At 36.9% G+C, this 25,652-nt stretch overlaps 1 protein-coding gene across 3 annotated transcripts in view; it reads left to right on the top strand.

Moving 5' to 3' along the window:
* LOC133639193 (zinc finger protein 827-like) overlaps positions 1–25,652 on the top strand; it is a 93,830-nt gene that overhangs the window by 40,862 nt on the left and 27,316 nt on the right. For 2 of the 3 annotated variants that reach the window (XR_009823751.1, XM_062032314.1), the window contains exons 3-7: positions 5,731–5,785; positions 5,859–5,959; positions 14,988–15,125; positions 19,834–20,008; positions 25,421–25,587. Coding sequence is in view for 2 of the 3 variants with exons in the window: in XM_062032314.1 (XP_061888298.1) it covers positions 5,731–5,785; positions 5,859–5,959; positions 14,988–15,125; positions 19,834–20,008; positions 25,421–25,587 (636 nt within the window). In the remaining variant the exon portion in view is untranslated. The remainder of the gene's footprint in view (positions 1–5,730; positions 5,786–5,858; positions 5,960–14,987; positions 15,126–19,833; positions 20,009–25,420; positions 25,588–25,652) is intronic. The other variant, XM_062032315.1, reaches the window with a different exon arrangement.

The raw sequence follows: 25,652 nt of genomic DNA, 5'->3' as shown, positions 1-25,652 counted from the left end.
AATGGTAACACCCCAACAAGTTTTTCAACTTGTTTAAGTCGGGGTCCACGTTAATCAATTCATGGTAGTTCATGCACTGTGTTGGTTTTGTTCTTTGAACAAGGAGATGTTCATGCACGGTTCATTTTGTGCACCAGTAAAAAAAAATTTAAAAAAAATTTCTTGAATTTGAAAAAAAAAGTTTTTAATTGTCCACTAAAGAAGGGTTCGGTGAATGCGCATATGAAACTGGTGGGGTTCGGTACCTCCAACAAGGTTAAAGGCCTACTGAAATGAATTTTTTAAATTTAAACGGGGATAGCAGATCCATTCTATGTGTCATACTTGATCATTTCGCGATATTGCCATATTTTTGCTGAAAGGATTTAGTAGAGAACAACGACGATAAAGTTGGCAACTTTTGGTCGCTGATAAAAAAAAAGCCTTGCCTATACCGGAAGTAGCGTGACGTCACAGGAGGAAGGGCTCCTGACATTTCCCCATTGTTTACAATGCAGCGAGAGAGATTCGGACAGAGAAAGCGACGATTACCCCATTAATTTGAGCGAGGATGAACGATTTGTGGATGAGGAAAGTGAGAGTCAAGGACTAGAGAGGCAGTGCAGGACGTATCTTTTTTCGCTCTGACCGTAACTTAGGTACAAGGGTTCATTGGATTCCACACTTTCTCCTTTTTCTATTGTGGATCACGGATTTGTATTTTAAACCACCTCGGATACTATATCCTCTTGAAAATGAGAGTCGAGAACGCGAAATGGACATTCACAGTGACTTTTATCTCCACGACAATACATCGGCGAAGCTCTTTAGCTACTGAGCTAACGTGATAGCATCGGGCTCAAATGCAGATAGAAACAAAATAAATAAACCCCTGACTGGAAGGATAGACAGAAGATCAACAATACTATTAAACCATGTACATGTAAATACACCGTTAATAATTTCCAGCTTGGCGAAGCTTAACAATGCTGTTGCTAACGACGCCATTGAAGCTAACTTAGCTACGGAGCGGCGGCGGGCGTTGTAGCTTTCGACGACACCCCGGCCGCCATTAGAGTCGGCAAGAAACATATATTTCCCCAAAGTTACGTACGTGACACGCACGTACGGGCAAGCGAGCAAATGTTTGGAAGCCAAAGCTGTACTCACGGTATCGCGTCTGCTATCCATCTCAAAGTCCTCCTGGTTGTGTTGCTGCAGCCAGCCGCTAATACACCGATCCCACCTACAACGTTCTTCTTTGCAGTCTCCATTGTTCATTAAACAAATTGCAAAAGATTCACCAACACAGATGTCCAGAATAATGTGGAATTTGGGGATGAAAACAGAGCTTTTTTGTATTGGATTCAATGGGTCCGAATACTTCCGTATCAACCATTGACGTCACGCGCATACGTCATCATACATAGACGTTTTCAACCGGAAGTGTGGCGGGAAATTTAAAATGTCACTTTATAAGTTAACCCGGCCGTATTGGCATGTGTTGCAATGTTAAGATTTCATCATTGATATATAAACTATCAGACTGCGTGGTCGCTAGTAGTGGCTTTCAGTAGGCCTTTAAGAACCACTGCTATAGAGGTTTTAAGTGAGGGATGAAAACTTGAACGACTGACAAAAACAAATCCAGACCCACTTTTTACCTGACTGCTTGTGTTACTACATTAAGACGCAAACTCTGTGTGTGTCCCACCCCCCCCAGAGGAGGACGCAGGTGTCTGGTCAAGCTCGTCGTCGGGCGGGGGAGGGTTCACTCGCTCGTCGCTAAAGTGTCTCTTCTGACTAAATTCACACATGGCTAGCTTTAGCACGTAGCCCGGCATACACACCTTTACACACTCGCACGACCCCCGTGGGGAGCGGTGTCTGTACAAATGGCCGCCCCCCCCCCCCCCTCTTTCTCTGGTTCTGTCTCCCTCGACTCATTTTCAGACATGCCGGCTCAAGCACACTTGGCTGCACACGCTCCCCCCCCCCGCCCCCCCCCATTTCCCTTTACATTTCTCCCGTGCAGCATCACCATGGCAACGTGGAAAGAGACCTCTGTCCTTGGCAAGCAGTGTGACAAGAGTGGGGGTATTTTGGTGTAGTAGGAGGGGGGTCGTAGTAGGATAGTAAAGGGAGGGAGTGGAGGGTATGCAGGATGCCCACTCGGGGAGAGAGGCCAGGGCATCGATGCCCCCCCCCCACAACGGAGAAGGCGGCTGTCACACAATGAGCAATCAATATGAATTACCAGAGCAGCAGGACCTCCGAGACGCATCAGTAGCAAGGTCGCGGCGAACGGCGAGAATGCTCGCAGCTTTCAAATTCACTCCCATCTCCTTGAAACTCGCACATCACACTTCTCTCTTTGCGCTCGGCACATGCATTTTAATGTGACAATTTAATTAAAACGTGGAAACCTGTTATTACCCGGCTGAAAGCGAGTCGGGTCGGGCGAGAGAGGCCGTTTTCCCTCCTTGTTAGCACAAAGTCGGGGCTGTTGGGAGTGCAACAAGTCATTTGCTTTTTACTTAAGTTTTCACAGTTGAAATTACAAATCCACTAATAATAATAATAATAATTAGGGATGTCCGATAATGGCTTTTTGCCGATATCCGATATTGTCCAACTCTTTAATTACCGATACCGATATCAACCGATACCGATATCTACCGATATATGCAGTCGTGGAATTAACACATTATTATGCCTAATTTGGACAACCACGTATGGTGAAGATAAGGTACTTTTTTTAAAAAAAATAATAAAATAAGATAACTAAATTAAAAACATTTTCTTGAATAAAAAGAAAGTAAAACAATATAAAAACAGTTACATAGAAACTAGTAATTAATGAAAATGAGTAAAATTAACTGTTAAAGGTTAGTACTATTAGTGGACCAGCAGCACGCACAATCATGTGTGCTTACGGACTGTATCCCTTGCAGACTGTATTGATATATATTGATATATAATGTAGGAACCAGAATATTGATAACAGAAAGAAATGGGGGGAGGGAGGTTTTTGGGTTGGTGCACTAATTGTAAGTGTATCTTGTGTTTTTTATGTTGATTTAATAAAAAACCAAAAAAAACAACAAAAAAAAACGATACAGATAATAAAAAAAACGATACCGATAATTTCCGATATTACATTTTAACGCATTTATCGGCCGATTATCGGACATCCCTAATAATAATAATAGATTTTATTTGTAAAAAGCACTTTACAATGAGTAAACAACCTCAAAGTGCTACAGTGTATTTAAAGACAAAAAAAAGATAATAAAAATTAAAAAAAATAAAAACTAGAACAGCCAAATAGCTAAAACTAGTATGCATATATCTAAAACAAAAAAGGCTTTTTAAAAAAGAAGGTTTTTAAGCTTTTTAAAAGCATCCACAGTCTGTGGTGCCCTCAGGTAGTCAGGGAGAGCGTTCCACAGACTGGGAGCGGCGGAGCAGAAAGCCCGGTCTCCCATTGTTCGTAGCTTCGTCCTCGGAGGCTGGAGGAGGTTCAATTCAATTGGGGCGGCATGGCGTAGTGGGTAGAGCAACCGTGCCAGAAACCTGAGGGTTGCAGGTTCGCTCCCCGCCTCTTACCATCCAAAAATCGCTGCCGTTGTGTCCTTGGGCGGGACACTTCACCCTTTGCCCCCGGTGCCACTCACACCGGTGAATTGAATGATGAATGGTAGGTGGTGGTCGGAGGGGCCGTTGGCGCAAATTGCAGCCACGCTTCCGTCAGTCTACCCCAGGGCAGCTGTGGCTATGAAAGTAGCTTACCACCACCAGGTGTGAATGAATGATGGGTTCTACATGTAAAGCGACTTTGGGTACTTAGAAAAGCGCTATATAAATCCCAGGTATTATTATTATTATTATTATTATTAATTCCACTAAATGTTTTCGCCGTACAATACGTGACGGAGCAGGAAATAAACACTCCGGAAATAATATAATAATTTTAATATTTCATCAACCATAAATAACCCTGTCGATTATGTTGAATTGCTTCTTCTTTATTATCAGATCGGTGGGTCGTGAGTTCAAACCCCGGCCGAGTCATACCAAAGACTATAAAAATGGGAGCCATTACCTCCCTGCTTGGCATTCAGCATCAAGGGTTGGAATTGCGGGTTAAATCCCCTGAGCGCGGCCACCGCTGCTGCTCACTGCTCCCCTCACCTCCCAGGGGGCGGAACAAGGGGATGGGTCAAATGCAGAGGGTAATTGCTAGGGGTGTAACGGTACGTGTATTTGTATTGAACCGTTTTCGGTACGGGGGGTTCGGTTCGGTTCGGAGGTGTACCGAACGAGTTTCCACACGAACATATTAAGTAGCCGCCTGAGCTAAAGTCTTAACAAGCTGCTCCGCTTCTTTCTGCCTGTCTCTGTCAGTACTTCCGCAGCACCCAGTATTGTCCCACCCACACAACCATCTGATTGGTTACAAACAGAGCGGTAACAGCCAATCAGCAGTGCGTATTCAGAGCGCATGTAGTCAGTGCTTAGCGTTTAGCAGGTAAGCATCAGGCAGCGGACTCTCCCCAAATGATAATAAACACCTCCCAGTCAACTACTAGTAACATCACTATGAGCCCGTTGACCTTCTAGAAACCTAAACGGCAGCTCAGCTCGCTCGCAGTCCTGGCTTGAGGGGAAGGCTAATTCGCTTTTAGCGTAACGTTAGCTCATTTTGCGTCGTGCGTGTGTTACGGACAGCAAAGCCCTGTCTGTCTGTTATTTCACTTGACCTTTTTCTGTGTTGATTGAGCTGTGTTGAAGCAGCAAAAAAGGACATTATGTTAAATGAAGAGTTTCTGTCTCTGATAGTTGATATAATAATGTAAGTGCATCATTAAGCCTACATGAACTCCATGGTGTTCAGGGATGAATAGTCTCTCCTATTGCTATTGTACTATTTTTTCAGCTATAGTTACATGAATCATTAGTAATGCAGCAGCCTAGTTTTGAATGGCAGGGTCCCTGCTATCACATGTTGATAAAAATATAACATTTACATAATAACAATCAACTACAGGCTTCCCAAATGCTGTAATAAATTAAGCATGATGAGTTGACTTGAAACTGTTTAATGTTGCACTTTTTTATATGTAGAAGAAAAGTTTTGTCATTTTATTTAATCTGAGCAACAACTTGAGGCAGTTTAATGTTGATTAACGTGGGCAGAATTATTATAGTGTTCCCAATGTTAAAAGGATAAAGCCATTGTTTACAAATTTGGTAAATAAATAACCAGAAATGGTATATTGTGTTGTTTTCTTACTGTACCGAAAATGAACCGAACCGTGACCTCTAAACCGAGGTACGCACTGAACCGAAATGTTTGTGTACCGTTACACCCCTAATGCTGGATTATGAGTATGATATGACCGAGACGGTTCCGCCTTTCCAATTTGTGCCGTTCTGTTTACTGGTATTTAATGGTAGGATGGGTTCTTTAGGTAGGACTGGTTCTTTAGGTAGGACTGGTTCTTCAACGGTGCCTGGTGGTTGTGGGCTCAACATGAGTTCCACAGGTCAGAGAGACTCCCACTGCTCCAGATGGCCAGCGTTCCCCTGCTGCCGTGGCTAAACTGCAAATAATGCTCCAATCTGGCTCATGCTACATACTCCCATGTGTTCTTTAATGGTATCCGTGTGCGGACAACCTGTCGCCGGGTTTTTGCTGACCAACGGAAGCTGCTTGTAAAAGTTTCCCTTTTGTCTTTTGTTTTCCAGAAAAAGTGAGCAAAGCCAACAACCATAAAGACGGCAACATGGTGGGAATTCACAGGTGAGTCCGTAACAGCAATGATCATTTCCAGGATGCGTATGACAGAATGATGTTCCCTCTAAATGCGTTGCAGTCCGTTCCTGGATGAGTGCTTTAGACAATCACCCTTCAACCCGCGCTCCAAAAGCTCTTCCCCCGCAGAGGCCAGCTCCTCCACCAGGGCAGCTTTCCACGGTAAGGTGTTTGGTTTTATTTAGGCACATACTTTGCATCGGAGGCACACGCATCTCAATTAACCACCTTCAACCTTCTTACCTCATCTCCATGCTTGAGTCTCGGGCGTGGGCCTTGGCGTGTTTTGGCCCCGCTCGCCCAGGGCGTCCCCCCCCCCCCCCGTCTACCTTCTCACTCTCTGCCATTTCGCAGCTTCCCCTCCTGTGGCAGCGAGCGAGCGATGGGAAGGTTAATTAGCCTGTGCCAGCTTTACCTGTCCCTCTGCCAGTTAATGGAAATCTGATTGGCTCCTGGGTGTCAAAGAGTGTCCTGAAAGTTAATTCGCCAGTCCACCTCCCCCACTGTTCCCTCATGTGCCTTTGAACCTCCTTTTAACTCTGCACTTCTCTTTTGGACTCGTTATCTCTTCTTCTTCCACTTCATGTTAACCCGCTTCTCCTCAGTACTTTTACACTTTATTCAAAAGAAGGGAATTGGACATCTTATGATTGTGCGATATAAATGTCACACTGCAAAAACGGAAATCTAAGTAAGATTAAATATCTCAAATAAGGGTGATATTTGCTCATTTTCTGTCTGATAAGATAATTCTTCTCACTAAGCAGATTTTATGTTAGTGTTTTACTTGTTTTAAGTGTTTTGGTCCTAAATGATCTCAGTAAGATATTACAGCTTGTTGCTGAGATTTGATGAGCTATATTGAGTAAAACATGCTTGAAACTAGAATATCAACTGTTGCAAAGCTGTGTCATCAACACTCACAAGTATAAAACTACTTTTTTTAAAGTAATAATTTCTTACTTCAAGCATAAAAAAAAAATCCTGATGCCGAGCGCATATCATTATGTCAAGATAATGGCACTAGCATGTACTTAATTTAAGAATGTTTTTTAACATATTGAGCAAAAGGGTCTCGGTTTTTTTTCTACCAAGAAAAGTGCACTTGTTATTAGTGAGAATATACTTATTTTAAGGTATTTTGGGGTTCATTGAGGTTAGCTAATTGTACTTGTTTTGGAAAGTCTTGACAAGCCGAATTTTCTTGTTCTATTGGCAGATAATTTTGCTTAGTTCAAATAAAATACCCCTCATTTTTTATTTTTTTTTCTTGTTTTTGAACACTGACTTTTTGCAGTGTATACGATAGAAACAATATCAATAGCCGTGTCCTGCAGGTATTATTATCACTGGAGGATGAGGAATCGCTAAGCATGTGACACAACAGGCACTGTGCACTACACAAAATAAGCTCTTTGTAGCCATTAATCCTGACTTCATTTTTATTTGTTAAAAAAAAAAAAAGAATCAGCACACATTGTTTTATTAATTTTTTGTTTTTAGGTTGAAGTGTTTTACACAATGTGCTCCTGAGTCAATCAATTTGAATGCATTATTATTTATTGAGTTCATTTAATTATAATATAATTTTTTATATTATATTTTTCGTTATTATGTAATGTGCTCCTGCATTAATGTTGCAGATCCATTCTAATATATTAATATTTATTGAGTTAATTTAATTATATTTTTCAGTGTTGAATGGTTTAAGTCGGTCAAAAATGTTTAGTATTTTTTTATTTTTTATCGCAGGCAAATGCGTTATTATTTATTGAGTTCATTTATTTATATTTTTCAGTATCAAAATTTAAAAAAAATTATATTATATTTTTCAGTATCATGTAATGTGCTCCTGAATCAATGTTGCAGATCCATTCTAATGTATTGATATTTATTGAGTTAATTTAATTATATTTTTCACTAAGTCGGTCAAAAAATGTTTAGAGTTTAAATAAGGATTTTTTTTATTTCAGGCAAATTTCAAGCAAATATTTTCTGTTACAGACTAAAAAAAACAATGTCAAGTTATTCTTTGTTGGAAGTTGATCTATATTTATTTTTTGGTTGTCTCATTTTGATAAGAAAACAATGTTAGGCAGTGGTGTACTTAAAACAATTTAACAGACATGAGATATTTACCTATTTTTAGTTGTGGTGGAGAGTGTGTGTGTAACAGCTAAGCTATCTTGAAGGTAAAGTAGTGAAAACAACAAAATATGAACATTTGAATCTACATCTAAAACACTTGCTTGTGGTCCAGTTAATATCTTCCAGATATGATTTTGGAGTAAATTTTGCATAAATGTGGCTCCACGTTCACTTTTATAACCCGTTTTTGAGTTTGTCTGCCAGATGTCGGATTTTGAAGGTGTTCCCAGATTGCAAATGAAACCAAAACCTGCCCTCTCCAAAAGTATCGTCATCTTTTGAAAATGTACACTCTTTAATATATATCTTGAAGTCAGCACCCAGACACGGTTGGAAATAAACTTAATCAATATTGTATGTATTCACCCGATAAAGTCAGACTTTGCTGCATTTATGTCTGTTATCATAATTATTATTATAAAAGTAGGAGAAAATAACACTTTATCCTACCTTTTTTTATGTTGCCTCATTACCTGAAACAGAGGGGGTGGAGCTCCTTCCCCTTGACTTAATGTCCAAATGACGTCACCAGATTACAAAACCAGCGCAAACCGAGGCATCCAAATGTGCATGCAAGCTCACACCTAAATGTTGCTGTAAGTACATTACAGCATAGTGTAACACAGGTGTGCCCAATACGTGGATGGTGGAGGGTGTGTCAGTCCATCGTTTAAACACCTTTAACTTGTGAACGTCTTTTTCATAAATAAGTAAATATAAATTATATATATATACACTACCGTTCAAAAGTTTGGGGTCACATTGAAATGTCCTTATTTTTGAAGGAAAAGCACTGTACTTTTCAATGAAGATAACTTTAAACTAGTCTTAACTTTAAAGAAATACACTCTATACATTGCTAATGTGGTAAATGACTATTCTAGCTGCAAATGTCTGGTTTTTGGTGCAATATCTACATAGGTGTATAGAGGCCCATTTCCAGCAACTATCACTCCAGTGTTCTAATGGTACAATGTGTTTGTTCATTGGCTCAGAAGGCTAATTGATGATTAGAAAACCCTTGTGCAATCATGTTCACACATCTGAAAACAGTTTAGCTCGTTACAGAAGCTACAAAACTGACCTTCCTTTGAGCAGATTGAGTTTCTGGAGCATCACATTTGTGGGGTCAATTAAATGCTCAAAATGGCCAGAAAAGAGAACTTTCATCTGAAACTCGACAGTCTATTCTTGTTCTTAGAAATGAAAGCTATTCCACAAAATTGTTTGGGTGACCCCAAACTTTTGAACGGTAGTGTATATATATATGCATGCGCATAGCATAGATCCAACGAATCGATGACTAAATTAACCGGCAACTATTTGTATAATCGATTTTAATCGATTTAATCGATTAGTTGTTGCAGCCCTAATATATATATATATATATATATATATATATATATATATATATATATATATATATATATATATATATATATATATATATATATATATATATATATATATATATATATATATATATATATAGATAGATAGATAGATAGTATTTTATTGATTCCTTCAGGAGAGTTCCCTCAGGAAAATTTAAAAAAAAAAAAAAAAATATATATATATATATATATATATATACACACACACATTAGTTATAGCAAGAGGTTGCAATATGGATTTTAGGCCGCATTGCCTGTCTCTGTATTTTAGAAATACATGAAGTGTTCCTGACAACAGAAAGTTGTCCTCGACCAGCACAGGTGCAAGGTGGCCAAGGACTTGGTGTGGAAACATTGCAGTTGATTTGGTGGGCAGCAGTGACTCGTCACTTCAACAGGAAAAAGAACCGTGACAAGATAGAAATCCAAGCTGCAGCTGTTTACTTGTCACTCCTAACTGAACCGTAGCAGACAGACGTGAACCACTTGAAGTCAGGTTTTGAAGTCACCTCTCTAAGTCCCCCTCCTAAGTCAGGGGGCTTAAACACAATCCTGTATCTCTGGCTGGTGTCCCTCTCGCTCTTAATGGAACTAATTATACAATTACCCACATGAAGGCCCACACCGCCAACTCTAATTGGCTTAATCAACTTGGTGTTTGTCAGGTCGCGGCCCCTCTCAAAGCTCTGACCGGCTTCTCATCCCCTGACGTGACCGGGGCCTACGTCTCTGTTCTCACCTGCCACGCTAATGCTTTTATGCGCTTAGTCCTCTACAAGCAGCACCAAGTAGAGAGGCTGGAGGACAGTGGGAAGTCCAGGTCAACTTAGGAGATCCCAAAGCAGAGGATTTGATATAAAGATTAAAAGAAATAATGGACTTTAAAGACTAATGAAGATTATTCCAATCAAATTTGAACTTGTATGACCTGCGACCTATTTCTGTATATATATGCAGTAAATACTTTAGTCATGTCTAAGAGAATGTGCACTGTTTTAAGCACGGTGGAACATGGAAGTGGATACATTTCTAAAAGATGGAAGGCAATTTCTACACGAGGCAACGGTGAGTCCTGAAGACTAATGTGCACAAGGACTTGGATTCAGTATTGAGAGGTTTACAGATAGTGTGGAGGAGGCATACGTGTTTAAGAGTTCTTTCTTTTTACACAGCCATGTTTAGAGTAGCTAGTACTTTTCCTTTGTATATTCTACCAGTCTGTCTTTGTCTTCAGATTGTCTGTTTAGTGTCTTAAACCATCAGGAATGTGAATACCTCCCCCACTTGTTCCTAGTCAGTGTTGCGAGGGGGACAGGTGGGGGCTTTCTTCATGTTGGCTCTTCCGTTTGAGTGTCAGATCAACTAGAGTAGCCGATATAATAATAATAATACCTGGAATTTATATAGCGCCTTTCTAAGTACTCAAAGTCGCTTTACATGTTAAAAACCCATCATTCATTCACACCTGGTGGTGGTAAGCTACTTTCGTAGCCACAGCTAATTTGCCAATTTGCGCCTACGGCCCCTCCGACCACCACCTATCATTCATTCAACATTCATTCACCGGTGTGAGCGGCACCGGGGTGAAGTGTCCTGCCCAAGGACACAACGGCATGGTAAGAGGCGGGGAGCGAACCTGCAACCCTCAGGTTTCTGACACGGGCGCTCTACCCACTACGCCATGCCGCCCCGATATGAATGCATTGGTTAAGTTGACCTCCTAAAGCTTTAGTAAAACTTGAAAATATTCCAATTCTGTCTTGATGGTCCTTTTTACTCAGCATATATGTCATCGAAAGAACTTGGGATTGACCAGTAATTTAGATTCCCTAGGACAGTGGTTCTCAAATGGGGGTAAGCGTACCCCTGGAGGTACTTGAAGGTATGCCAAGGGGTACGTGAGATTTTTTTAAAATATTCTAAAAATAGCAACAATTCAAAAATCCTTTATAAATATAAATAAAAACCAATCTTTTTTTCTAAATAGTTCAAGAAAGACCACAACAAATGAGCAATATTTTGCACTGTTACACAATTTAATAAATCAGAAACTGAGGACATAGTGCTGTATTTTACTTCTTTAACTAATGTTTCAACCAAAAATGCTTTGCTCTGATTAGGGGGTACTTGAATTAAAACCATTTTCACAGGGGGTACATCACTGAAAAAAGGTTGAGAACCACTGTCTTAAACCATCAGGAATGTGAATACCTCCCCCACTTGTTCCTTATCAGTGTTGCGAGGGGGACAGGTGGGGGCTTTCTTCATGTGCAAGAAGTTGGCTCTTCCGTTTGAGTGTCAGATCAACTAGAGTAGCCGATATGAATGTATTGGTTAAGTTGACCTCCTAAAGCTTTAGTAAAACTTGAAAATATTCCAAGTCTGTCTTGATGGTCCTTTTTACTCAGCATATATGTCATCGAAAGAACTTGGGATTGACCAGTAATTTAGATTCCCTGGGAGGAAGAGCTGGTCGACGCAACAATAGCCAGTGGTGTTTTGGGAGGCATTAGCATAATCCACTATGGGAACTAAGAGTTTTTGTACCTCTGGTCCAGGACTCGGCAACTTGAAATGTTGAAAAAGCCATTTTGGACCCAAAATACAAAAAACACATCCCTCTGGAGCCACAAAGAAATGAAACGCCTTATATAAGTGGTATATTGAAGGCAACACGATGTAAGTGTCTATATTAGCTATATTAGCCTACTATCAAACTGACAGTGTCGCAGGCTTCTCAGAAGGTGAGATAACTCCTGGAAATGACTGGCTCCGAATCAGAAATGCTTTATTAATCCCTTTATTAATGAATGAATGATGGGTTCTACATGTAAAAGCGACTTTGGGTACTTAGAAAAGCGCTATATAAATCCCAGCTATTATTATTATTATTAATCCCCGAGGGGAAATTAAGATTCTCAGCACAATCCCGTTCAAGATCCGACAAACATTACAGTGAGACAGAACAGGATCGCTGACGGGTCTGCCAACTTCCGGCACCCCTTACAAAAAAGGTGAGAAACAGGTAAACGCTGGGAAGGGGGGGGGGGGGTCCTTGGCCCTGGAAAGGGGGTCCAGACTGGGGTCAAGGAGAAAAAAAACCTCATAGCCATAGTTTTTTTCTGGCCAAAGGTATAGATGTGTGTCCAAGCAGGCTGTCTTCTTCTAATGGATTTATTACAATCTTTGCAAGCTGGGTAACGATTGATTGATTGATTGATTGATTGAAACTTTAGTAGATTGCACAGTACAGTACATATTCCGTACAATTGACCACTAAATGGTAACACCCCAATAAGTTTTTCAACTTGTTTAAGTCGGGGTCCACGTTAATCAATTCATGGTAAATATATATACTATCAGCATAATACAGTCAACGTTTGCTGTGGTCTGGAACAACATGGCACACAAACAACTATCAGAAATGCAGCCAATATTGCATACAGATAATGTGTCATGAGACATGCAAATATAAATTAAATACACAGCGGATAAAAGTAAAGGAAATTCAATGAGCTCAAATATAGCTACAAACGAAGCATAATGATGCAATGTGTACATACAGTTAGCCTAAATAGCATGTTAGCATTGATTAGCTTGCAGTCATGCACTGAACAAATATGCCTGATTAGCACTCCACACAAGTCAATAACATCAACAAAGCTCACCTTTTGTGCATTCATGCACAGCATAAAACGCTTGGTGGACAAAGAAGGAGTGGCATAAAACATGTCTTTCTGTGGCAGCGTCGGAGAAAGTCATATGTGTAAACAAACTGTTGTGTCACAATGCACACAACTATGGTGATGTTAAGGGCCGCCGAAATTAGTAGGACTAAACGCCTGCTCTGTGGCCTTGTGGTTAGAGTGTCTGCCCTGTGATGGGTAGGTCGTGAGTTCAAACCCCGTCTGAGTCATACCAAAGACTATAAAAATGGGAACCTGCTTGGCACTCAGCATCAAGGGCTAGAATCAGGGGTTAAATCAGCAAATGATTCCCTAGCGCGGCCACCGCTGGCGCTCACTGCTCCCCTCACCTCCCAGTGGGTGGAACAAGGGGATGGGTCAAATGCAGAGGGTAATTTCATCACACCTAGTGTGTGTGGGACTATCAGTGGTACTTTACTTTATATTAAACAGTGGGTTTTCTAACAATTAGGAAAGTTTGTGTCATGTTTGCTCTCCTACACGAACCACATTAAAACAAAACATTTATTTTCCCCCCTCATCTTTTTCCATTTTCATACATTTTTGAAAAAGCTCCTGGGAGCACACTGCAAAAAGTCAGTGTTCAAAAAGAAGTTAAAAAAAATACAAAAATGTGGGGTATTTTATTTGAACTAAGCAAAATTATCTGCCAATAGAACAAAAAAATTTGGCTTGTCAAGACTTTCCAAAACAAGTAAAATGAGCTAACCTCAATTAACACAAAAATACCTTAAAATAAGTATATTCTCACTAATAACAAGTGCACTTTTCTTGGTAGAAAAAAAAAGAGAGACCTTTTTGTTCAATATGTTGAAAAATATTCTTAAATTAAGTAAATGGCATTACATTTCTTGAAACCAGCAAACTTATACTAAAAACTAATTTATTGTTCTTAATGGAAAGGCAACAAGGCAACCGCTTGTTACTCTCGGGGTCTCCTAGCCGCTCAGGCAAATCATATGGTCTAAAAATGCATTTTTCCATGGATAACATGACATCATCGCGCCAAGTGCGGTGCTATTTCAGTCAATTAGTGCGTATATATACATTTGTAATTTTGAAGAATTTATCTGTGTGCATGGACTATTTCTGTTCAAAATTGTTAGAAATGTCACATGTTAAATGTTTAAATATTAACTGTCAGTTTACTGTACTGTGCCAACTGTACTACTATATGAGTACATATTTTCTATTGTTTCATTGGAAATAAAACAGCAAAGTCCGTTTGGCTGTCATCTGTTTTAATTATGAGACACAATTGTGTCAGTCATGATTTTTTTTTCATGCTTGAAAGAAGAAATTATTACTTTAAAAAAGTAGTTTTATACTTGTGAGTAGGGATGTCCGATAATGGCTTTTTGCCGATATCCGATATGCCGATATTGTCCAACTCTTTAATTGCCAATACTGATATCAACCGATATATGCAGTCGTGGAATTAACACATTATTATGCCTAATTTGGACAACCAGGTATGGTGAAGATAAGGTACTTTTTAAAAAAATTAGTAAAATAAGATAAATAAATTAAAAACATTTTCTTGAATAAAAAAGAAAGTAAATATCGGACATCTCTACTTGTGAGTGTTGATGACACAGCTTTGCAACAGTTGATATTCTAGTTTCAAGCATGTTTTACTCAATATAGCTCATCAAATCTCAGCAACAAGCTGTAATATCTTACTAACATCATTTAGGACCAAAACACTTAAAACAAGTAAAACACTTATCTTATCAGACAGAAAATAAGCAAATATCACCCTTATTTGAGATATTTCATCTTACTTAGATTTCAGTTTTTGCAGTGTGAGCATGGCAGCTTTGAAGTTGAACAAATGGCGCTCACTTGGACTGCAGTGGGAGCTGCTGGGAGTATTTGAAGGATGCTGGCGAAACAATGTTACACAGCTCATGACCCATGAATACTCTTGTGTGTGTTTAGATCCTGACAAGGATGACGGAGAGCCGGGAAACGGGATCGCCCAGTGGAGACTAAACGAGCAGCTCTACCCGTGTCCCATCTGTGGGAAAGTGTTCGGTAGACAACAGACGCTTTCGCGACACCTGTCCCTGCACACAGGTGAGTAAAGACATCCTCGTTAGCAAGTGGACGTCCGCAGAAAGTGAACCAGCTTGATGAGACTCGATCACCCTTCCTTTAAAGAGATTACCACTCCGACTAGTCTCATTACCGCGTCTGAGGGATACGTCTCACACACACACACTGATGAAGCTACCATTATTTTCCCTTCCAAATTGTCCCTTCTTGTGTTGTGATCCCAAACCACCTTCATTGATCCGCCGCGTCACAGAAAGCTCGCAGAAGCCCAATTAAAAGCCCCAAGGAAAATGAAGGCGTCCTATCTTGGGGAGGTGAGGGACAGAATCACAGAGAGCACAAATGGAGACTCGTGTAACAAAATGCCCCCGACACAATTGGACATGCTCTCACACACACACACACACACACACACACACACACACACACACACACACACACACACACACACACACCATCTGAGAGTGTTGGCTGTGAACAGCTTGGCCACACCACAGAGAGCAGAAGCGCGGGGGCATATGTCACTGTGATGGTCTTTTTGGTTTCCCCGGCGACATAAAGGTTGCATGGCTTCATGTCCTTGGGGCAAATAAATGAATTGTGTGTGTGTGTGTGTGTTGTATTTGTACCCTTCTTGAGACATGACGAAGGAAAAGTATCTTCCATATGAGGAGGTGTGAACAAGTGATGACATAAATCATGGTCCCAATAACATTGCATCTAATAGAGAATGTCTCATTAGCACCCCTGCTGGTGACATCTATCAACATGAGGGTGGTCCCAAAAAGGAAGGATTTTTCAAATTGACTGTGTGTCGCTTTTAAAAGTGCTCCCCCTCTGGTCATCATATGTAATAACAAGTGTGTAAAAATGTTAAGTGCTCCCCCTCTGGCCAAAATTGATAAAAAAAATAATAAAATAAATATGTTTATGGAGACATTTTGTAATATCTTGAAGTAAATTTAAAAAAAACAAAAATAAACCAAATGAAAAAATTAACTAAAAGCAGTCTTTTTCTCACAATATGTTGACTTGTTTCTTATAAAATTGGGAGCAACTTCTCATATTCTTTCTGTTTCTGTAATATTGCAATATTTTCTTGTAAAATGATTACTTTTTTATGTAAAATTATAATTTTTTTATGTAAAATTATATTTTTTTAATGCAAAATGGTGACATTTGTCACATAAAATTCTGACTTTGTATGACAATATTGCCAATTTTTTTGTTGTTCTTGTAAAACAGTGACATTTTTTGAGTAAAATTATGACTTTTGTCATAATTTTGCCAAGTAAAATTCTGATTATTATTATAATATTGCCAACATTTTTAAGATTCCTTATAAAATTGTTACTTTGGTCAAATAAAATTACGACTCTTTGCATAAAATTGCCCACATTTTAAGCTTTTCTTGTAAAACTGCGACTGTTATCGAGCAAAATTCTAACTTTTATCATAATATTGCACGAATGTTCAGTTTTTCTTGTAAAAATGATGACTTGCCTTGAGTAAAATTACGACTTTTATTATAATACTGGCAAAAAACTACGTTTTTCTTGTGAAATTGTGACCTTCTTGCGAAATTCCAACAAATTTTCAACAACAAGCTTTTTTATATTTGCATAGTATGTATATATTATTAATGTTGTAAATGCAAATCTTTATATATCTAGAAAGGGTGGTCCTAAAGAGGGAGGCATTTTTTGCAGGTCTCAAGAAGGTAACAAATACAAGAAAGTGTGTGTGTGTGTGTGTGTGTGTGTTCTTGTATTTCTACCCTTCTTGAGACACCAAGAAGGAAAAGTATCTTCCATATGAGGAGGTGTGAACAAGTGATGACATAAATCATGGTCCCAATAACATTGCATCTAATAGAGAATGTCTCATTAGCACCCCTGCTGGTGACATCTATCAAAATGAGGGTGGTCCCAAAAAGGAGCCATTTTTCAAATTGACTTTGTGTCGCTTTTAAAAGTGCTCCCCCTCTGGTCAACATATGAAATAACAAGTGTGCGTAAGAAATTGAAATGCGCCCCCTTTGGCCCAAACTTTTTTTTTTTTTAAATAAATAAATAAATATGTATATAGAGACATACTGTAATAACTTGAAGTAAATAATGAAGATTAAAAACCAATTACAAACAAAAAAAAAAAACAAAAGCAGTCTTTTTCTCACAATGTGTCAACTTTATTCTTATAGAATTGGGAACAATTTCTCATATTCTTTCTGCCATTGCAATATATAACTTTTTTAATGTAAAATTATGACTTTTAATGCAAAATAGTGACATTTGTCATAAAGTCAGACTTTTATCACAATATTGCCCATTTTTGGGTTGTTCTTGTAAAATAGTGACATTTTTGGAGTGAAATTATGACTTTTGTCATAACTCAGCCAAGTAAAATTATTATAATTATTATTATAATATTGCAAAAATGTTAAAAGTTTTCTTGTAAAATTTTGACTTGCGTTGAGTAAAATTACGACTTTTATTTTAATACTACACTGCAAAAAGTCAGTGTTCAAAAACAAGAAAAAAAAATACAAAAATGAGGGGTATTTTACTTGAACTAAGCAAAATTATCTGCTAATAGAACAAGAAAATTCGGCTTGTCAAGACTTTCCAAACAAGTAAAATTAGCTAACCTCAATGAACCCAAAAATACCTTAAAATAAGTATATTCTCACTAATAACAAGTGCACTTTTCTTGGTAGAAAAAAACCGAGACCCTTTTGCTCAATATGTTAAAAAACATTCTTAAATTAAGTACATGCTAGTGCCATTATCTTGACATAATGATATGCGCTCGGCATCAGGATTTTTTTTTTTATGCTTCAAGTAAGAAATTATTACCGTATTTTTCGGACTATAAGACGCAGTTTTTTTCATAGTTTGGCCGGGGGTGCGACTTATACTCAGGAGCGACTTATGTGTGAAATGATTAACACATTAGCGTAAAATATCCAATAATATTATTTATCTCATTCACGTAAGAGACTAGACGTATAAGATTTCATGGGATTTAGCGATTAGGAGTGACAGATTGTTTGGTAAACGTATAGCATGTTCTATATGTTATAGTTATTTGAATGACTCTTACCATAATATGTTACGTTAACATACCAGACACGTTCTCAGTTGGTTATTTATGCCTCATATAACGTACACTTATTCAGCCTGTTGTTCACTATTCTTTATTTATTTTAAATTGCCTTTCAAATGTCTATTCTTGGTGTTGGCTTTTATCAAATACATTTCCCCAAAAAATGCGACTTATACTCCAGTGCAACTTATATATGTTTTTTTCCTTCTTTATTATGCATTTTCGGCCGGTGCGACCTATACTCCGAAAAATACGGTAGTTTAAAAAAGTAGTTTTATACTTCTGAGTAGGGATGTCCGATAATGGCTTTTTGCCAATATCCGATATTCCGATATTGTCCAACTCTTTAATTACCGATACCGATATCAACCGATACCAATACTGATATATACAGTTGTGGAATTAACACATTATTATGCCTAATTTGGACAACCATGTATGGTGAAGATAAGGTCCTTTTTTTTTTAAATTAATAAAATAAAATAAGATAAATAAATTAAAAACATTTTCTTGAATAAAAAAGAAAGTACAACAATATAAAATCAGTTACATAGAAACTAGTAATTAATGAAAATGAGTAAAATCAACTGTTAAAGATTAGTACTATTAGTGGACCAGCAGCACGCACAATCATGTGTGCTTACGGACTGTATCCCTTGCAGACTGTATTGATATATATTGATATATAATGTAGGAACCAGAATATTAATAACAGAAGGAAACAACCCTTTTGTGTGAATGAGTGTAAATGGGGGAGGGAGGTTTTTTGGGTTGGTGCACTAATTGTAAGTGTATCTTGTGTTTTTTATGTTGATTTAATAAAAATGTTTAAAAAAAAACACGATACCGATAATAAAAATAACGATACCGATAATTTCCGATATTACATTTTAAAGCATTTATCGTCCGATAATATCGGCAGGCCGATATTATCGGACATCCCTACTTGTGAGTGTTGATGACACAGCTTTGCAACAGTTGATATTCTAGTTTCAAGCATGTTTTACTCAATATAGCTCATCAAATCTCAGCAACAAGCTGTAATATCTTACTGACATCATTTAGGACCAAAACACTTAAAACAAGTAAAACACTCTAACATAAAATCTGCTTAGTGAGAAGAATTATCATATCAGACAGAAAATAAGCAAATATCACCCTTTTTTGAGATATTTAATCTTACTTAGATTTCAGTTTTTGCAGTGTAGAGGTAGGCATTTTTCGGAGGTCTCAAGAAGGTAACAAATACAAGAAAGTGTGTGCGTGTGCACAAAGCCATGATGTGCTGCTATGTTTATAGTCTTTGAATCCAGGTTTCAGTTCCACGTACTTGATTTCATTCTTAATGAAAATAATTGTCTCCACTTTAATGGGAGCCGTGCCTCCATGAAATAAAAAGGACCTCTCTTCAAATAGAGCAGAATAGAACGCCCCCCAGTACGGGAATATAAAATACAAAACGGTATATTTCCCCCCTAGAGAAACCTCTCCAGGTTTTTACATGTCAAATGAGCTTCACTCCCACACGCTTTGGTGACTTGGCGACCCGAAGGAAGGAAAGTGTATAAAACAGCGATGACTCTTGAATGTGAGTGTGACTCACAGAATGTGTGCTTTGTGGCAGAAGAGAGGAAGTACAAGTGTCACCTGTGTCCGTACGCCGCCAAGTGCAGAGCCAACCTCAATCAGCACCTGACCATCCACTCTGTCAAGCTGGTCAGCACGGACGCCGAGCACATGGTCAGCGCCGTCGCCGCCGCTGACGCCGCAGAGCGCAAAAACTGCGCCTACTACTACAGGTGGGTGTGTTCACACAGGTGGAGCTGAACACATACAATGGTTCCTTTATTCCAGCAATCAGGGGCCGTACTTATCAAGCTTCTTAGAGTGACATTTTACACTTAAGTCCTGAGAATTTGCGAAATTTAGTCCTACTCTCAAACTTAAGAATACAAGCTTTTTATCAACGTTCTTAAGTCTAAGAATCACTCCTACTCTCCACGATATTTAAGAGACCTTCAGAGGTGTCTTAAGTGGTTAGGAGTTGCCAGCAGGGGATGGCACTGAGGCGAGAGAGACGTGCGCGAACATTCAGGGAGCGGAACGATGTTCTGGATTTGTTTGATGACGAGCAGCTGATCAAACGGTATCGTTTAGACAGAGCGGGTAGTATTTTTGTCACAGATTTAATACTTTTCGATTCCATGTTGATTTCTGCATGTGGCTGCAGTGGGCTAGTATATATAGAGCCACCCACACCAGTTTCAAATTAGTTGCCTAATTAATGAATTGGAAAGAAAATGTTATGACAGTAGCGTATGTGTGTGGCCGTGAGGTGAGTGACGTCAGTGAGTGTGTGGGCGATAGAAGAGAGGGAGTGGTAGCGTGAGTGCCGGCGGGGACTAGTTTGTTTTGTATTATTTTGTAGTTTATTGTCAAAATATACACTCCCATTGTCCACTTAAATATTTCTAAGATATTTCTTTATTCTTAGGCAACGGATTCCCTTCCGTGATTGGTCATTTCTATGGACACAGAAATGACGTCACCTAAAATTGCGTTTACGGCACATAGTAATGTCGTAATTCAGCTCTGAGTGTGACACTTAAGATTCAGTCCTACACTTCGCTGAAAGTGTGAGTAAGACGCTTGATAACTAACTTTTAAGTGCAGCTTTCAGCCAAGAATTTATTTACTCTTAAGTCAACTCTTAGCAGACTTCTTAGGAGTAATTCTGAGAAGCTTGATAAGTACGGCCCCTGATGTATACAAGGTGAGACATGCAACTTCTTTGGATCTCATGTTGATGAGTATGGCTGATGGAAACCTTCAATTAAACATCTCAGGAAAAACTAGGCCATGATCATTAAATAATCTTTAATCTTTAATAAATCAAGAGTTCCACATTACAAGTTGACATGACTTTTGCAGCATATTTCTAAATGTCTTCCAATTTAGAAAATATAGCAAATTATGTCAACATAAATGATCTGTTCCAAGGTCAAACTGCACGGCAACATGGCCGGGTTGCTACAGCGGCCATGCCAGCAACTTTAGGGTTCCGGGTTCGATTCCCGCTTCTGCCGTCCTAGTCACAATCCACTGGGCAAGACACTTTTCTCCACCTGCTCGCGGTGCCACCCACACTGCTTTAAATCTAGCTGGAAGTGAAGTGAATTATATTTATATAGCGCTTTTTCTCTCGTGACTCAAAGCACTTTACATAGTGAAACCCAATATCTAAGTTACATTTCAACCAGTGTGGGTGGCACTGGGAGCAGGTGGGTAAAGTGTCTTGTTAACAATATTAACTATATGTGTTAAACATGCTTGTATTATCATTAAACACCTTTAACTTATTAACTATGTGTTAAACATGTTTGTATTATCATTAAACACCTTTGACTTGTTAACAATATTAACTATATGTGTTAAACATGCTTGTATTATCATTAAACACCTTTAACTTATTAACTATGTGTTAAACATGCTTGTATTATCATTAAACACCTTTAACTTATTAACTATGTGTTAAACATGCTTGTATTATCATTAAACACCTTTAACTTATTAACTATATGTGTTAAACATGCTTGTATTATCATTAAACACCTTTAACTTGTTAACAATATTAACTATATGTGTTAAACATGCTTGTATTATCATTAAACACCTTTAACTTGTTAACAATATTAACTCTGTGTTAAACATGCTTGTATTATCATTAAACACCTTTAACTTGTTAACTATATGTGTTAAACATGCTTGTATTATCATTAAACATCTTTAACTTGTTAACAATATTAACTATATGTGTTAAACATGCTTGTATTATCATTAAACACCTTTAACTTGCTAACAATATTAACTATATGTGTTAAACACGCTTGTATTATCATTAAACACCTTTAACTTATTAACTATATGTGTTAAACATGCTTGTATTATCATTAAACACCTTTAACTTGTTAACAATATTAACTATATGTGTTAAACATGCTTGTATTATCATTAAACACCTTTAACTTGTTAACAATATTAACTATATGTGTTAAACATGCTTGTATTATCATTAAACACCTTTAACTTGTTAACAATATTAACTATATGTGCTAAACATGCTTGTATTGTCATTAAACACCTTTAACTTGTTAACAATATTAACTATATGTGTTAAACATGCTTGTATTATCATTAAACACCTTTAACTTGTTAACAATATTAACTATATGTGTTAAACATGCTTGTATTGTCATTAAACACCTTTAACTTGTTAACAATATTAACTATATGTGTTAAACATGCTTGTATTATCATTAAACACCTTTAACTTGTTAAAGGTGTTTAACGGCAGTGACTAGGATGGCGGAAGCGGGGATCGAACCTGGAACCCTCAAGTTGCCGGCACGGCCGCTCTACCAACCGAGCTATACCGAAGATGTAGATAAAGTCACGAGAGTAAAAAGCGATATACACTGCAAAAAGTCAGTGTTCAAAAACAAGAAAAAAAATACAAAAATGAGGGGTATTTTATTTGAACTAAGCAAAATTATCTGCCAATAGAACAAGAAAATGTGGCTTGTCAAGACTTTCCAAAACAAGTCAAATTAGCTAACTTCAATGAACCCAAAAATACCTTAAAATAAGTATATTCTCACTAATAACAACTTTTCTTGGTAGAAAAAAAAATGAGACCCTTTTCCTCAATATGTTGAAAAATATTCTTAAATGAAGTAAATGCTAGTGCCATTATCTTGACATAATGATATGCGCTCGGCATCAGGATTTTTTATTTCATGCTTGAAGTAAGAAATGATGACTTTAAAAAAGTAGTTTTCTACTTGTGAGTGTTGATGACACAGCTTTGCAACAGTTGATATTCTAGTTTCAAGCATGTTTTACTCAATATAGCTCATCAAATCTCAGCAACAAGCTGTAATATCTTACTGACATCATTTAGGACCAAAACACTTAAAACAAGTAAAACACTCTAACATAAAAAATGTTTAGTGAGAAGAATTATCTTATCAGACAGAAAATAAGCAAATATCACCCTTATTTGAGATATTTCATCTTACTTACATTTCAGTTTTTGCAGTGTAGAAATATAATTCACTTCACAAATATAATTTATACTTCTGTACAAGTGCAAAAAGAAGTTAACACCCATTAAAATGAAACAAATCCCATAAAAAGGGAAAGAAAAGTCAAATCCTGGAACATTTAGCTGAATTTCTAAAGCTCGGGTTTGTTCCATTTGAGTATTTATAAGCGGGGGAAAATGAAAGGATAAAAAAATAAATAGATAATTTAAAAAAATGAAAGATATTTTCCTCCCTTCCTAGCTTCTTAATAGAGAAGCTGGCAGCAGACACTGGAGGACACCATCTGTGCCATCTGGAGTCATTTAAAATATATATCTTCCCTGTCTTTTGACTGTAAACCAATAATAGTTTTCTCAATTGTACCAACGGATTTGTGAGTGCAGAAATATAAATATTATTATTATTATATTATTATAAGATATTATGTGCGCTCCTGTGCTACCAACACTTTTAGCATCCAGCCTGAAGACTTTCCCAGTCAGGTGTCCCCACTTCCTGTTGTGTACTGCACTTGTTTGTGTTCACCCATGTGGAAATAACATGAATACAATCAAATAACATGAATACAATAACATAACATGAATACAATCAAATAACATGAATACAATACAATAACATGAATACAATACAATAACATGAATATAATCAAATAACATGAATACAATACAATAACATGAATACAATGCAATAACATGAATGTAATAAAATAACATGAATATAATCAAATAACATCAATACAATAAAATAAGATGAATATAATGAAATAACATGAATACAATAAAATAACATGAATATAATCAAATAACATGAATATAATCAAATAAGATGAATATAATCAAATAACATGAATAAAATCAAATAAGATGAATATAATGAAATAACATGAATACAATCAAATAAGATGAATGTAATGAAATAAGATGAATATAATAAAATTACATGAATATAATGAAATAAGATGAATATAATGAAATAACATGAATACAATAAAATAAGATGAATATAATCAAATAACATGAATATAATCAAATAACATGAATATAATCAAATAACATGAATACAATCAAATAAGATGAATGTAATGAAATAACATGAATATAATAAAATAACATGAATATAATGAAATAACATGAATACAATAAAACAACATGAATATAATCAAATAAGATGAATACAATCAAATAACATGAATGTAATGAAATAACATGAATATAATAAAATAACATGAATACAATCAAATAACATGAATATAATCAAACATGAATACAATCAAATAACATGAATATAATCAAATAACATGAATATAATCAAATAACATGAATATAATAAAATAAGATGAATATAATGAAATAACATGAATACAATCAAATAACATGAATTCAATAAAATAACATGAATATAATCAAATAACATGAATACAATCAAATAAGATGAATGTAATGAAATAAGATGAATATAATGAAATAAGATGAATATAATGAAATAACATGAATACAATAAAATAAGATGAATTCAATAAAATAAGATGAATATAATCAAATAAAATGAATACAATCAAATAACATGAATATAATCAAATAAGATGAATACAATAAAATAAGATGAATATAATGAAATAAGATGAATATAATGAAATAAGATGAATATAATCAAATAAGATGAATATAATCAAATAAGATGAATACAATAAAATAACATGAATACAATAAAATAAGATGAATATAATCAAATAAGATGAATATAATCAAATAAGATGAATACAATAAAATAACATGAATACAATCAAATAACATGAATACAATTAAATAAGATGAATATAATCAAATAAGATGAATATAATGAAATAAGATGAATATAATCAAATAAAATGAATATAATGAAATAAGATGAATATAATCAAATAAGATGAATACAATCAAATAACATGAATATAATGAAATAACATGAATACAATAAAATAAGATGAATACAATAAAATAAGATGAATATAATGAAATAAGATGAATATAATGAAATAAGATGAATATAACCTGCATGCAAGCCAAGAGGAACGTGGGCTGGCACCACACATGTCCATCTTCTGACATGCGCCCGTCTCTCGTGCAGCTGCCACGTGTGTGGCTTCCAGACGGAGCTGAACGCCCAGTTTGTGGGCCACATGTCTCTCCATGTGGACAAGGAGCAGTGGATGTTCTCTCTGTGCTGCAGCATCTGCGACTACGTGTGCATGGAGGAGGGCGACATGAAGAACCACATAAGCACCGGACACTCAGGTACCAACAACTCTGGGCTGCTCTCTTGGGAAAGTACACTTGCATATGCTTTAGAGTAGTCAATG

The sequence above is a fragment of the Entelurus aequoreus genome, linkage group LG22, assembly GCF_033978785.1.
Source record: "Entelurus aequoreus isolate RoL-2023_Sb linkage group LG22, RoL_Eaeq_v1.1, whole genome shotgun sequence".
NCBI classification, from domain to species: Eukaryota; Metazoa; Chordata; class Actinopteri; order Syngnathiformes; family Syngnathidae; genus Entelurus; species Entelurus aequoreus.
This window is presented reverse-complemented; position numbering and strand designations above follow the sequence as displayed.